Source organism: Geospiza fortis, unplaced genomic scaffold (genome assembly GCF_000277835.1).
Source record: "Geospiza fortis unplaced genomic scaffold, GeoFor_1.0 scaffold41, whole genome shotgun sequence".
In the NCBI taxonomy this organism is placed as follows: domain Eukaryota; kingdom Metazoa; phylum Chordata; class Aves; order Passeriformes; family Thraupidae; genus Geospiza; species Geospiza fortis.
In genome coordinates this window covers 18,767,020-18,781,774 of record NW_005054299.1, presented here as the reverse complement: position 1 = coordinate 18,781,774, position 14,755 = coordinate 18,767,020, and the positions used below count along the sequence as shown (strand labels likewise).

At 39.6% G+C, this 14,755-nt stretch overlaps 1 protein-coding gene across 1 annotated transcript in view; it reads left to right on the top strand.

Moving 5' to 3' along the window:
• PRKN (parkin RBR E3 ubiquitin protein ligase) overlaps positions 1–13,162 on the top strand; it is a 552,380-nt gene extending 539,218 nt beyond the window's left edge. The window contains exons 11-12 of the mRNA XM_005416351.2: positions 8,705–8,822; positions 11,880–13,162. Coding sequence (XP_005416408.1) covers positions 8,705–8,822; positions 11,880–11,989 — 228 coding nt within the window. The 3' untranslated portion in view covers positions 11,990–13,162. The remainder of the gene's footprint in view (positions 1–8,704; positions 8,823–11,879) is intronic.
• Positions 13,163–14,755: the final 1,593 nt, after the last annotated feature.

Genomic DNA, 14,755 nt, shown 5'->3' with positions numbered 1-14,755 from the left:
CACCATCTGCTTCATGGGGACTTTCCATGTGTCAGGGCAGGACCTAAGGACAGGGATGAGCCAAAATGGTGGAAGGTGGGTCCACAGGTGGCCTATGACTGGGCCGGGCAGGGATGTGGGGAGCTCGAGACAGGCCATGCTGCAGTGCACCAGGCAGTGACATGGGTTCCCGATCCATGAACAGGATGCAGGGATTAGCAAGGTTTGATGGTACCCTCAGAGCCTGACACCAGTTTGGGAAGACTTGGAAAAAGAGAGACCTCAGAAACAAAGACAGAGCCTGATGTAGAAGAATTTGAGTGTCCGTGAAAGCCAAGAGCTGACTGGAGGGACTGTAACCTGTCAGATGGTGCAAAAGCTCCAGAAAGAGGAAGAGAGATGTGAAATGGCATGGCACAGCTATGAGGGTCCAGGAAATATAAATGGCGGTGGTGAAATGGGCCTGTGCTTGAGCACATGTCAAAAGGAGGGAGGAGGAAGCCTGAGGTACAGAGAGGGGGGTGAGGGGAGTGTAGCTGGTGGGACTATGAAGGAGGGCAGAGAAGGATGGAAGGGGCAACAGGGTAAATTGGCAGGAGGAAGGAAGAGGGCAACCATGACTGAGGACATAGGAGGGATAAAGTAGGTGCCACATGTGCATCTCTGAAAGCCTATTCCAAATGAAGGAGTTGGAAGCTCTAGGGAAACTAAATGGCATTACTTGCTGCTTGGGGTAAAAGGCAAACTCGGCAGCAAGCGTGCAGAGAGCAGCCCAGCTTTAACTACTGGCGTATCCTGACCTTTCGGATCTGTGCACAGATATTGCATGGCCCATTGGGAAGGATAAAATGTTCTCTTTCTGCTGAAATGCCTACTTTTAGCCCAGATAGGCCATTGGAAGCTTATCTTAAACATTTACTTACTGATGCAGGACTGATTATTTCCCATCTTAGCGTGTAAATTACATTATTTCAGGGAAAATAAAATTGATCTGTGGCAATATCAGTTGGGAAGCTTTGGTTTAAAACCATTGCAGCCTCCTGGAGCTGTTTGAACTTTGGGATGACAGAAGAAATCATGTTTGATGAATTAAAAGGCACAGTGTGCATGATGGAATCAATGACATGGTAAAGGGGACTCCAGCCAGATTTAGGTTTAGAAATAACCACATAGTCCCTGCAATGTACACCACAAAACCAAGCTTCCTGGCCTCTTTTAACCTAACACATAGACAGTCTGTGCTGGTGGGGAATCTAGCCATAAACCAGCTTCCTCTGGAGGTCCTCACCTTACTATTAGCCTAGCTTTCCTAGCACAAAATCTTTCTAGATGGTTTTCCTGTTACAAGGATAAGAAATGCACCTTCTTGCTCACTAACAAGTGGACAATAAAATGTGGCCACATATTAGATTTGAACTTTTTCAGAGTAGCTCCCAGGATGGTTTCGGTGCTGGGCTTGTTGATGAGACACTGGCAAGGTAAACTGTAATAGCAATGACACTGATGTAAAAGGGGTGCCTAGATAAATAAGTGAGTAGAATAAGGGGCACTGAGTCGTAAGTGTTTGGGGGGGGGGGGGGGGCACCACTACCACAACCTGGATGAAATGTATTATTAAAAAGTATGTTTTAGAGTTGGTTCTGTGGACAAACTTTCTCCAAGAAGCTGCTGGTTATTTTGTCCTAGCAAACTCCTTAAAAATCCTGTCAGAACATACCTAGTCTTAGTCCAAGCCTTAATTCCAGCTAGTCAGAGGAGGAGTCTGTTCTAGCAAGTCTGGCCCTGCAATCCATGCAATCCAGTAAAATCTGTCTCTAAGTATTCATCTTTAGCTGCTGATGCAGCTAAAAATTCTTAGTCATTTTTCTCACACATGTTAGAGACTAAGTGGTGTAAATTTCTGCCATTTTGTTACATTGAAAATATCATTACCTGCTAAACGTGTTCATTTCAGACCATGTTCACTGTATATGCAAAGCAAAAAATGTATTGCTGGTTTTATCAAAGTCTTAGCTTATCAGTGAAGTATTTTTAGCCCATTTACAATAACACTAGGACTTCTAGTTCAAATCATAGTTAAAAGAAAGGATATGCAATCTTTTTGGTAACACCCATTTCCCCAGTGTTATTTTTAACCTTCCACTGCTTCCTTGGGTTCTAGGCTCAATAGCTGCAGTCTGGAATGGGCTGGTATAGTGAATCCTTTACCAGAAGGAGCATGATGTTGATATTGAAGGATTTTTTTCCTTCTTATTCTATAATCTGCTTGGAGTCAGTCTTATTTGTTTGTTAGCAGACTCCTCTGACGCACAAGCCAATGTTGGTGTGTTTCATCCAAGTCAGTTATGCCTTTGTTCTCTTTGTTGTCCTCAAGACTGTTTTTACCCATCCTTCAAGGTATTTGGGTAAATGACCACTTGAGTGTGGTTTATAATGGTGGGGCCTTCCATATCATCCCGTGCCTCTGCTTTCAAGGCTTCTTCTATCATTCCATGCTATTACTCGTCTGCACAGCATTTTATTGTAGGATCAGAGACAGTTTGTTCTGCCTGATAGTACCTATAATGGTCATTCCTGCCTGTTAGTTACAAAAATACATTAACTGTTGAACCATGCAATAATAAAAAAATTGTACAAAAGCAGAACATGGGAATATTCACCAGGTCATTCAATAACTGCTGTCACAGGCTAAACCAAATCTCTAGGCATGCCAAGACAAGTTCAGATAAAGCCTGATGAGTCCTGAGGCTCATGGTGCTGGCCCAGCACAAAGGCTGTGGTCTCTTACAATAAACAGCAACACCATTTTTACTGAGGCATAAAGATACATGTTTTAAACCTCCATCTACAGTCTTTTCCAGTGTAAATTTATAGCTAGTGCTGTAAAACTTGACTTCAACTCCGTTCTTAACCTATGGGACACTGCCTGTCCTGGCTGTGGCCCTAAGCTGGAGGCCTTTGTCACCAAATCCCAAAGCCCTTCCCAGACCCACCACCTTCAAATCAAACCTCAGCTGTTCCTTGTTTGGATCTCAGCCCTCACAGTCTTCAGGTAGCTAACATAGGATCCAGGCAATAGCTTTGTTGTTCTGTAACTGCCAGTATAAAATTTATCCAGCACCTCTGTCAGCCCAGGAACCCATCAGACCTAACCAAAAGCAGAGCGGTCAGTGCCTCAGCTGAGTCAGGGCAAATCTGACCGTTTTTATCAGCACACACTTCTAGGGCCCTGGCTGCCCTCTAACCAGAGTTTTGGGGCTCAAACCTGACTCAGGCATGATGTATCAGGTGAACAACTGGCTCCCAGCAGACCCAAAGCATCACTTCCCAGATGTGTTTTTTGCTGCACAGGTGCAAACATAAAGGCACATTCATGTGCTCGTGCACACACATCCAGGAAAGCCTGTCACAGCGCCTGGCATGCTGCTGAAGGCTGTTGGAATGTAGCTCCTGGAAAAGCTCCCAGCTCATCCTCTACTCCCATTACCTCCTGTGTGCAGGTCTCGGAGTTGACAGTAGGGGGTATGAAATGCACAGGTATTGCCTGCCGGGCTTCCTTCTCCATCGTGGAACGACACATGCTAACCTCCCATGCTGTAGATTTCCAGCAAGCACGTAGGGTTGTGAAGCCTGGTCTCTAAGCAGCTAATGATAACGGTAAATAGTAAATGCTAACCACAAAAAGCATTAATTATTTTCCCTGCATTTTAGTGAAAGGAAAAGCTACTGAAAACATTCATCATACATAGTATCTTTCAATGAGTCCTGAGTCACAGTTTGAAATGCAAAACATCTATTATTAGGCCATTGGTTTTTGGGTTTTTCCCCCATCAGGTAAATTTTAAAAGTTAAATAAAATGTGACTGTACAAGGAACGGCACACCTAGCTTTATTTCTAAAATATCTTAAACAAACTGGGGCTCAGGGTTTTAGTATTTGGTATACTCACAATGTCAAGCTCAGGACATTTCAACCCATAGGTGCCTAATTAAAGGAACAAGAAAAATAACTATAACAGGAAAATGTCCTGTGAAATTAATCTCTGTGTTATAAATAAAGATGCACCAGAGGAAATCTGAGAATAGGTCTTAACTTTCTGTCTAATGAGAAATAGATGATAACTATATAGAGAGAATTTTAGCTTTCCTATTTTGGGCAGCAATAAAGTAAAAAAGATGTGACAGACTGCTTTTGTTTATGAGGTTAAGCTGACAGTCATTTTCAGCAGTGTTGCCACTTACGAGAGAAGGCACGTTCTTTATTCTTCTCATGGAAAACAGTTATATAAGAATGACCTGTATTAGATGAGATTTTCTGCTTTAGATCAGTGAGAATTCAATATTCACCATCTACCTGAATTTAATTCATTATATGAATGGCTGCAACACACAGAGTGAGAACATTGACGTGCAGTGTCACCAAACCAGAGCATTCTTTCATCTTGTATCCAATATAATACCCCGTGTATATCAATTTGATTTTAACTAGTTGCTGTCATCACAAAGCAGCTCTTTCATTTTATGTCAGAATTCCCTAGGCACACTAGACAAATTGGCTCACACAAAGCTACTTCATGTGGATTTAACGGGATCACTGTAGTACTGGCACCTCTATTTTTCCTGTGTGTGAAACATAATCTCATTGAATGAATATCTTTTCTATTCCTTATCTATAACCACATTTTAGTGTTTTGAATTAGCCTAAATCTGTCTCTAAAATAGAGCAATAGTCCCATAGGTATGCACACCTCTCTTTGTGAGATTTTGACTCTAAATGGCTCAAATAATCCATTTTCTTCCAAAACCCTCTAGCCTATCTAGTGCCCTAGACACTTGCTATTTTTACCCCCTGCAGTAAAAGGCACCAATAAACATGGCAGTATGGTAATTCATGTGATCATGTTCATAAAACAGCCCTGTTGAAGCCAGGAAGACACAATAAATTTAAGTTGGACTGTCACCATCCATTGTAGATCAGCCTTCAACAGCTGAGGCTGCTTTTGCTTAGAGCTCTAGCTCTAGTGGGCTGTGTTAACCTAAATATTATGGGGGGATGAACATTGCTCATGCACAATGAATTATTCTTTGTCTTCCTTTCAAATGCTTTCAAGTATACATGGCTTTTCTCACATTCTTGTTATAAAATGACTAATACTTCCTGTTTTAACACATCCAAATATTTTTAAAATTCTGTATTTCACATAAAGTGAAATAATTTTACATATTTTATTACCCTAAATTAAAAGCTTATTTTTGCAAGTAAAATTCTCTTAAAACCAAGCATTTCTGACCAAAAGCAAATGTATTTTGGATTTAAAGAAAGCTTCACTAGGATACATTTTTTTAAGTTATGCATGACAAGTTTGTTTATCAGGGAGAGACAAAGCACCAAGGGCAAACAAGCAGGAAAACAGAAATAACATCCACTTAAAGCAAAGCACAAAGAAGGTTAACAGTTGCATATTCTATTCTGAATTAAGGGTCTTCAGTTTTGAGATGTTGTCTATAGCAGGCAAAATAAGCATGATCATTAAAGAAGTGTGCTAACATAAGGCAGTATATAATTTGGGGGATGTAAAAATTTAACATTATGTATCTAAGACTTCCAGTATTTTGAACAAGAAGCTTTGCCATGAATGTTTTTAACCTAGATGGTACTGCTTAGTTGCTGTCTGCAAACACCTTCTTCATTTGCTTCAGTGTAGTTCTACTGACAGGTCGATGTGTACTCTATCACCTGAATGAGATGCTGCTCTAAGAAGGACACTTTATTTCAAGATACTTTCTGTCCCTGTAGATCTCTTTCCAGTACTGCACGATATTGATTAACTGCAAAGAAAGCATTCCATGTACATGGTTTTGTATTGTTGTATGGTCCTCGGCAGTCTCTGTGGTCTCTTTATCCCTGTTAGTTTTTCCAAAAGACTCAGCATAGGAACAGAAGTAAGTCTATGTCCTTCAGGATGACCCAGAGATAATAAGACAACCTTTTGCTCCTGCCACCCTAAGGAAATACTGAAGGGGGAATATTGGATAATGCTTGCAACAGCTCTTTCTGTAGCTTGCTGTTATTTATGAGTATTCATTCTTGGTCATAATATGCAGCACAGTTGAGAATCAAAAAAATTATTGATAAAGTGGTATGGATGAAATCTAGTAGCTTTTCCATAGTGCTGGGACAAATGTTCCATACTAACTGGGGAACTAGAGCATATTGTCTTGAGTGAGCATCAGAAGTGATCCAAGTCTCCGGTCCTCAGCAAACTGACATGTGATGCACACCTGAAGCATCTCTGAACTTCCTAACCAAGACCAGGCAGAACAAGCAAAGTTAGAGACCCCTCTGCTTGACAGACCTAGGGCATTTTCAAGGAGATTAGGTTTGCTAGTTTAGGATGTAAGAACACGACTTAAATAGACACTGGTAATGAAGAATTGCCATACACCTCTTCTTTATTGTTGGAAGAAAAAATGCAGATAAATATGTGTGCTTGCCATCACTGGCTGTGGAGCACTAAATAAAGCACATGACCACTGAAGGCTTATGGATCTGGATGGTATGATTTCTTCCCTGAATCAGAAGGACTCCATCACTGTGCTATTTCTCTGCATTTGGTTCATGCAGCAGGAAGTTTTTAACTTAGCATTCAGCAAGACTGGGCATAGGAGGGGTGTTTCAGCTCCAATGGGCTGAAATATCATGCTGCTGCATCTAGTTCATGGTAGAATTTTTCCAATGGAAAATAATAAAAATAATCATTCACTGCTGTTTTCAGCAATTTGTTCTTGGTGAGCTGCATGTGTGTGGCTAGAAGTTGTTTCTTTTAGCTATTCCCAAGGTCTCCCAATTTTGTTTGCAGAACTAAGATCAAAAATGTTTTTACAAATAAAGTTAGCAATTTGGTATGGGAAATTTTGCCTCAGTGTCCTTTGCTATTAGATCACAACAAAGACGTGAAGATGGAGAAGAAAGTGTTTTGCAAGTATTAAAACATTTGATTTGGACTATTTGAGAAAACAGAGCCAGTGTGAAGCTCATCTGGACTGATTACAAAAATTTATAATACTTCTGGTCTTCTCATTTAGTGCCTCTGAAAAGAATAGCAATGTTTTGTCACTGCTGTAGTGATTTTCAGCTGTATGCATGTTAAGCAATGAGCTCCCATTAAAATGAGATATCATTTCTGTCACGGGGGAAACTGAGGCCCAGGTCAATTGTTCCCCAATCTCCCACTCTGCCTCTCTGAGCTAGCTCAGATTGCTTGCAAAAGTCATCCTTCCTTAAGGATGTAGGTGTTGAAAAATCAATACTAGATTATGTTCTTTGCTATTAGCCTGAGCAGGTTTTTCTATTTCCCAGAAGTTGCTAATGTGCTGCTATATAGAGGTCATCTTTCTGCCGAATTGCTGAATATTCCAGCAGGGTGCAGGGCCAAGTTCCCTCTCTGCAAGCAGAGAGACAAAAGTCATTTCTAGGATACAGATAAGAAGACTTCATTCACTATTGTCACCTCTACATCAAAAAGCAAATTGGAGAATCTTATGGAGCAACAAAAGACATTCACAGACTGAGAAGACTGATGTAGGCTGTAAAATAAATAATGGCAAACATATTATTGATGTTTCCTGATTAAAATAAGGCAGTGCAGGGTTTTTTTGTTGTTTTGTGTTTTGGTTTGGTTTTCCTTAAATGCATATTGCAATGGCCACTAGATGAGCTGGAAATAAATTTCTGCAGATGTTGGTCTTTGTTATTCCATTTTAACTGAGGTCATTTCAGCCAAGAAGGAAATCAAGGCACTACTCACTCTCTATTCTGTTTTATCAATACTAGATGACCAGAATTCAACTGGAGTTATGGCTTTGTTGCATTGCTTAAAGATGGGCAAATTTCCTTTTTCTGTCTTACTAGAAATAAATATATTAAAAATTATCCATCTAAATAAATATAAAAGTCTATCCACATAAAAGCCTATAAGTTTTTAGAAGGTATACATTAAGTTACAGGACTTGTTATAAATTAAATAGTTTTGTTTAAGTTCATCATTTTCCCACATGCTTGAATAAAACCATATTATGAATAGAGAGAGCAGAGCTTCAAGGTTGGAACCTACAGGCATTGTTTATAGGTACTATTCCCATGATTGCCAACCTTGTGTGATGGAAATGACTCAAGGCACTGCCATCTCTTTTGTCCTTGTACTACCATTTTAGGTAGGAAGCAGCCAAATAGGCCACTTGTGTAGATTATGTAATTTTGTCCCAGTCATAAATAGGACAAACATAGTAGTCCCTTTAATACTCCTTATGATGACTTTTTCCTTCTGTGTCATTCCGAGCATTTCATTACTCAGAAGTGGGTTTTTTTACTTTTTTTCCAAAATTTTTGTTTATTCTTTGTACATGTTATATTGGAATGGTTACATTGGAACAAAACTCAGACCTCCAATACAACAGAGTAAACTTTATTATGAAAAACAATTTCCTTCTGGGCACCCCACCATCCTGCATTACCAAGTGCAGCACTTCCTTGGTGTTTTTGCTTTTCTTGCAAGAAGGGCTTTAATCCCTGAAGCAGAATCAAACCTGTGGTGTCTAACATGTGATGTTGTCAGCCAGGTCCACCTGACCCCTCTTTTGCCTTCCCTTTTGCTTTACCTGTCTGTCCTGGTGCATTTGCAGCACAGCTCAATGCCCCAATGAGTGCTCTCTCTCTCTCTTTGCAGGGGTTTGTAGTTGATGAACATGCAGCCATGCAAGCTCGATGGGAAGAAGCATCCAGAGAAACAATCAAGAAGACAACCAAGCCATGCCCCAACTGCAATATTCCAGTAGAAAAAAATGGTAAGATTATTAGATATCTTGTACTTACCTGTCTCTTAAAATTCATTTTACAGTATAAACATATGAATGTGCAGGTACATACATATGCATAATATTATTCCAAAAGGGAGAGAGCACAAAAAGCTTGAATAATTCCTTGTGTGACCTTAACTAAATTATCTTGAAAACACGAACTAAATCACTCAGTTCTAAAACCACTAATTAAGCCTCACAAAATGTCCAGCTATTTTTTAGGTAGGGGAAATGGGCATTGGATGTAGCATTCATATGATTGGATATCCAGCTAGTTATACAGACTTTCCATTGTCACTGGGAAAAATAGACATTTGTAGGGTAAAACTCATCTCCCGATGAAGCAGAACATATGTAGGCCAGAAAATCACACCTAAAAGTGGAGTGTGAAGAATTAGTCCTGCTGTAGATGTCTACACAGTGTAAGGCTGAATTCGGGTGTGATTAATCCCAACCCAGCCACATGCCCATGGTAGAAAAGCAAGTTAGAGGAAGCAAAATGAGTCCTGACAAACAGTTTGCATTAATCAGTGCTTACCATGTAGGAAGGAAAGTAATCTGCAAGCACTGGGATGCTTAAAATGAAGAACAGGAATAGTAAATAGGCTGTACTTTATAGGTTAGTACTGTTCCAAGACTTAATTGTATTTATGTTAATTAATAAAAATATATTAACATGATTGCCTAAATATTATACAAATATTTAGAGGGTGCTTCCCAGTCATGTGGCATGGGAACTCATTCACATGGGACACTGAAAATGCCAAATAAGGAACTATGAACTGCAAGGGGAGAACACTTTGTGCAGTGACACTGCAGAAATATTACTGGGGAAGAAATAGGACAAAATCCTGAAGTCTGGGGTTCGATGAAAGAAAAGGGAGTTGGCAGATGGAAAGTGGGAGACACCTTCAGGCACAAGAAGCAGAAGGAAAGGAAGCTTGAATTGAAGAGTGGGAATGTGAGACAAGATTTGGCATAGCGTGGAGAGCAAGGTGGGCAGCAGAAGAGAAATAACAGAGGCCTAGGTCAAAAAATTATTTACAGATTTGTAGAACAGACTGAAAACCAGAAGTTTTAATCTGATTAGAAATAGACAAATTATAATGGTGACTATTTACATTCAGGAGTTTTGTGCATAGCCAAACAAAACCCCCTTCTGGTTAGGCTTGAAGTAGTGGTAAGACCTTTACTTTCTCTTAGACTCTGAGCACCCTACTTTAGTTGCCCTGCTTTGAGCAGAGTTTTGGATTGGATTTTCTCTTAAGGGACCTTCCCACCTCAGTGATTCTGTCATTTTGCAAATAAAATCACGAAGCTTAAAAAGTGCAGTGTTTGCCTTCTTCTTTGGTCATGGGTACTGCACATGCCAGCTTCTACGCTGCCATTTGTAAACTTAAATAAGCACTTTAGAGCTGCCAAAGTACAGCTGCTGTCAAGAGACTGACAACTGTATCCTGATGTCTGCCAGCAGTCCTCATTTGGGAGGAGTACACTGAGTCCACACAGGAGAATAATTCTGCTTTCCTTCCCCATATTCTGTGGACCGTGTCTTTTACAAGGGACAGTGGCAATGCCAATAACTTTTCTGTAATAGCCCATATAAACTACAGACATTGTAGAATATTTATAGATGCCAGTAACTTTCCTGTAAGAGCTGAAGTGAAAGAGAGAAACACTTTCCCACAGCGAAGGCCCCAGTCTGAGTGAGGTTAGACACACATCCATGTCTCTCAGAGAGCTGCTGTACTCACAGAGCTGTAGGTCCCATTGCTTGAGGCACCCTCCACTCTTGATTGCTGATCTCAGCTGCCATGCAGCAGAGAATAACAAGATTTATGCAGTTTAGCAGGGGGAGCACACATTTTACAGAGGGCACCTAATGGGTTTGGGTCCTGCACCAGGACTGAGATGAGTTTTACCCAGTGATGGCTTAATACAAGCTGTAAGAGAGGACTGGATCTAAAGTTTAAATAAACTGGAACATGGAGGCTGGCCATTTGTATATTTACATTTAAATAAGATAAAAATCTTTCTGGCACGTGGCATTTCTTACACAAAGATATAAACTGACAAATCGACCTTGCTATCACAAGTGGTTTTCCCTCTTTGTCAGGTGAAGCAGACATGCCTGTATTAACAAACCAATTCTTGTTTGTTTTTGTCTCCTGAGAAACATTCTGGAGTGGCATTTTTAAAAACATGGTGTAAGGGCAGCAGCTCATACAGTAGGGAACACGCACTCCCTGTACCTCCCATCGCCATTTGGAGTCAAACCAAGATGACATTTCAGCATTTCTTCATGCTTTTCTCTCAGTTTGAATTATACAAAAGATCTCTTTGTGTGGTAGGCAACATAATTTCAGTTTGAAGTGTAGTTCTGTCATGACCTTTGACAATGTTAATGTTTATATATTACAAAATAAACTTTTGATCAAGGTTATGAGCAGAGAAATTAAAGCTGCTCTCATGGTATGGAGAAGTAAGAAACCCAACATGCAAAAAACATTTATATGATCAAAAGGCTGCTTCAGATACTAAAAAGGTCAAATCAACTTAAATTACTAATGTCATTTTTGTGTAATCAGCAGTCAGCCACCAAAGGCTGTATCTCCTGATTTACCAACTTTGCAAATCTTGCAGATCTTTGAATCCAAATTCAAAAAAAGATTTCATTTTGTTTATCTTCTGGCTCACAGCTGTAAAGTGTAGTGTAAAGTAACCTTGAGGAGGTACCCACAGGACTGCTTTGAAAGGCCACAGACTATCATCTCTTTTCCCTATCCCTAGCGTAGTCTTTTTCAATTTCCTCCTACTCCTGCAGTCCCTCAAGTGAGAAATGCACATGAAAGCCCATTAAGAGAGGAGAAGCAGGTTTTAGAAAGCCTAGGGAGATATTCTTTGGGTTTGTACTTTTCTTTTATTAAATAATTTACTTAGTCGGTAAATTAGTGTCTAAGAAAGTTGATTTTAATGCTCTTAATTGTTGATTAACATCTCTAAGTGTTTTCCAAGTACCAAAGCCATTCTGTTGCTATTTTGCAGGTGGCTGCATGCACATGAAATGTCCTCGCCCTCAGTGCAGGTTTGAGTGGTGCTGGAACTGTGGCCTGGAGTGGAACAGAACCTGCATGGGAGATCACTGGTTTGAGTAGCAGGGCTGAGGCCAGCCTGTTGCTGCTAAAGCTTGTTTTTATCAGGGTCAATTTCTGAACCACTTGCTTAAACAAAAATCCCAGTGGTTTTAGGGACACAGAGTTCAGAAGCTGGCCTAGTTTGTTGGCTTTTTGCTTTATTGCATATACAATCATACCAAAATCACATTGAAGTTATGCCAAGGCTTTTAAATGCACTAAGATAAAAGAATAATTGTTTTAATGGATAGACTTGCTCATCATGGTACAAAGAGGGGTAAATTACAACTTTTTGAACTTGTGCTGTCTATCAACATGGACATTTGGCAGGGTTACTATGAGGAACCTTACTTGACATTTATAGTCAGGAATCCATAACTCTTGCAAGAGGAAGCAGCCTGCATGTGTGTGTGTGTCTGAGTGTACAAGCACCAAGGGGGGGTAGAAGATGTTTCCTGCATCATCTGCTTTTTTGTTTGACCACTTCTTCGCTCATTCAGCACAATTTTTGATTTCCAGGCAGTATTTCTTAACAGCATTTTTGGCAGAGGGAAGGCTGTCGCTCCTTAGTGTTTTCTCAGGGTTTCTTCCTAACATGCTTTCTGCAGGGGTTTTGCTTTCAAATGAAATTTTCATGGAAACACCCAGCTTTATGCCATACTTGTGCTTGTGTATTTGTGATATGCAACACAAAGCCAGACTGCCTACTCATTATAGACTTTGTTACCATGGGAAGATTAGCTAAGGATGCAGTTTCAGCCCTGTCCATGGCTGTTCGTGCAGTGGTGACTGGATCCAATTATGTGTTGTGCAAGCTACACTCACAGGGCGTCATTTCTCTTGTACTTATGGAATGCTTTGGACGTGGCAAAGTGAAGCAGGAGGAGACTTCTCAGGGCTTTTCTCTACCATGATTGTTCTAAATTGAATTAGAATATGGGTATGAGTCTGAAAATATATTTATTGTTCTAATGGTGTGGGCAGAGGGATAGATTCATTTTTCGATGTTAACACGGTATGTAAAGTTTAATAGCATTTCCAAGTCTGAACAATTTTACTGTTTGTGATCTTTACATTGATGTTTTAGTCTGAAATGAAATGGGTAATGTCCACATCCAACACACCATGTAAGGATTTGCACAGTTTAGTTCTGGGAAAAAAACGCACAATAAATAAAGAGGTCAACATTTTAAACTTTATTTCTTTTTTTTTATTTGAATACAAAGTAAGTGAGTACAAAAATTTTGGGTGGGTCATGCATTGCCTTGACTGATTCAAACTCCCAGCTGAGAGGCAAGCCCTTTGATCAAGACATAATGTTAGAACAAAATAAGTTCCACAACCATGGTCTTCTTTTATCAAGTTTGAACTAATATTTTGTATGGCATGACTGTAGAGTCCTGAAAATATGGGTGGGCCTCATATCAGTGCAGAGCATGAAGCTTGAGGCATGAAAAAAATCCCAGGCTCACCAGAAAAAATGTCAAATTGCTAAAAGCAGTGAAATATTCATATGTCTAAACTGGAAGTGACATTAAAAGTGTGAGGAAACAAAAGAATTAAGGCATGAAGTATCAAAAATGAGAGCGTGAACTGGTAGAAGTCAGAAAATGAGAAAGAAAAGAAGTGGCAATGAGAAGACATTGGACATTTCCTAAAGTTAATTTTCCTGTTTGGCACTGCTGAACTAAAATTTATGCAGGAGTAGCTGCAATGAAGTGTAGGAATGCACTTGAATGCTGTAATGTAGCTCATTTAAGTGTTTTGTCTTTAAAGGGGTATTTTACTGTGAGTTCTGATTATCTCATTATTTGATTTTTCCTATATCTGGGTCTATTTTACAATTTATATAGGTAGTTTCCAATGGGCTAGGGGAAAAGTAACAATGCTTGATTTTACTTTTATCATGTGTTACATGGGAGTTCATCACTGATTCATCATCATATTCAAAAACATTCAGAATCAAAGTCTGAATCTCTCTTTTTTTTTTCTTTTTTTTTTCGGTGACTTTCTCATAGAGGAAGAAGAAGTTATTCACTATAAGGCAGTTTCACTGAGTTAGAGCCTGACTTAACATATTAATGTTTAAATTGTTACATAGAAACATGTGATTTGTGCCCCTGGATCAGGGTCCATTGAAGTCAATGGACTACAGAGCAGCTCCTGCATTTCCTTCTGGCCTGGGAAGGGCATGGCAGGCATGAGTCATAAGACCAGAATAGAAACACCTCCTTCCTGGAAGAACTTGTCAGAGAACAGGGTTATGAGCATTCATCTGAGACGTAAGCAAGGGCAGGAAAGGAGAATAAAGAAAGGAGTTCCAACATTGACTCAAGGTTGTATCACACAGTCCAGATTTTGCACTCTGCCAAAAACAAATGTGTATTCTGAGGAATTTAACAGAACATGTCTTGATCTTGTCTGTGTTAATATTATATGTCTCCATGCATACATGCACAAACTTTGAGATGGTACAGGGTGTTAATCTGATTGCTCTTTACTCTAAGATTCTCATAGTTTTCACAATTTAAAGGGCATGAAAATTCAGGACTAATTCTCTGCTGACACTGTAAGAATGCTGGAATTCCTGTAAAGATATGTGAATTGAACCTAAAATGTCCTACACAGGTAAAATTTTCTTTGTATGGAAAGTGCCATTTAAAAAAATGTATTTAAATGTCTTGAAAAAATCCAATTTATTTTGCAATTTGACACAAAACAGAACAGAACAAACCAAGTTTCCAGTGTCTATTCAGACTGGTCCTGTTATTTCAGCTTTGAAATATC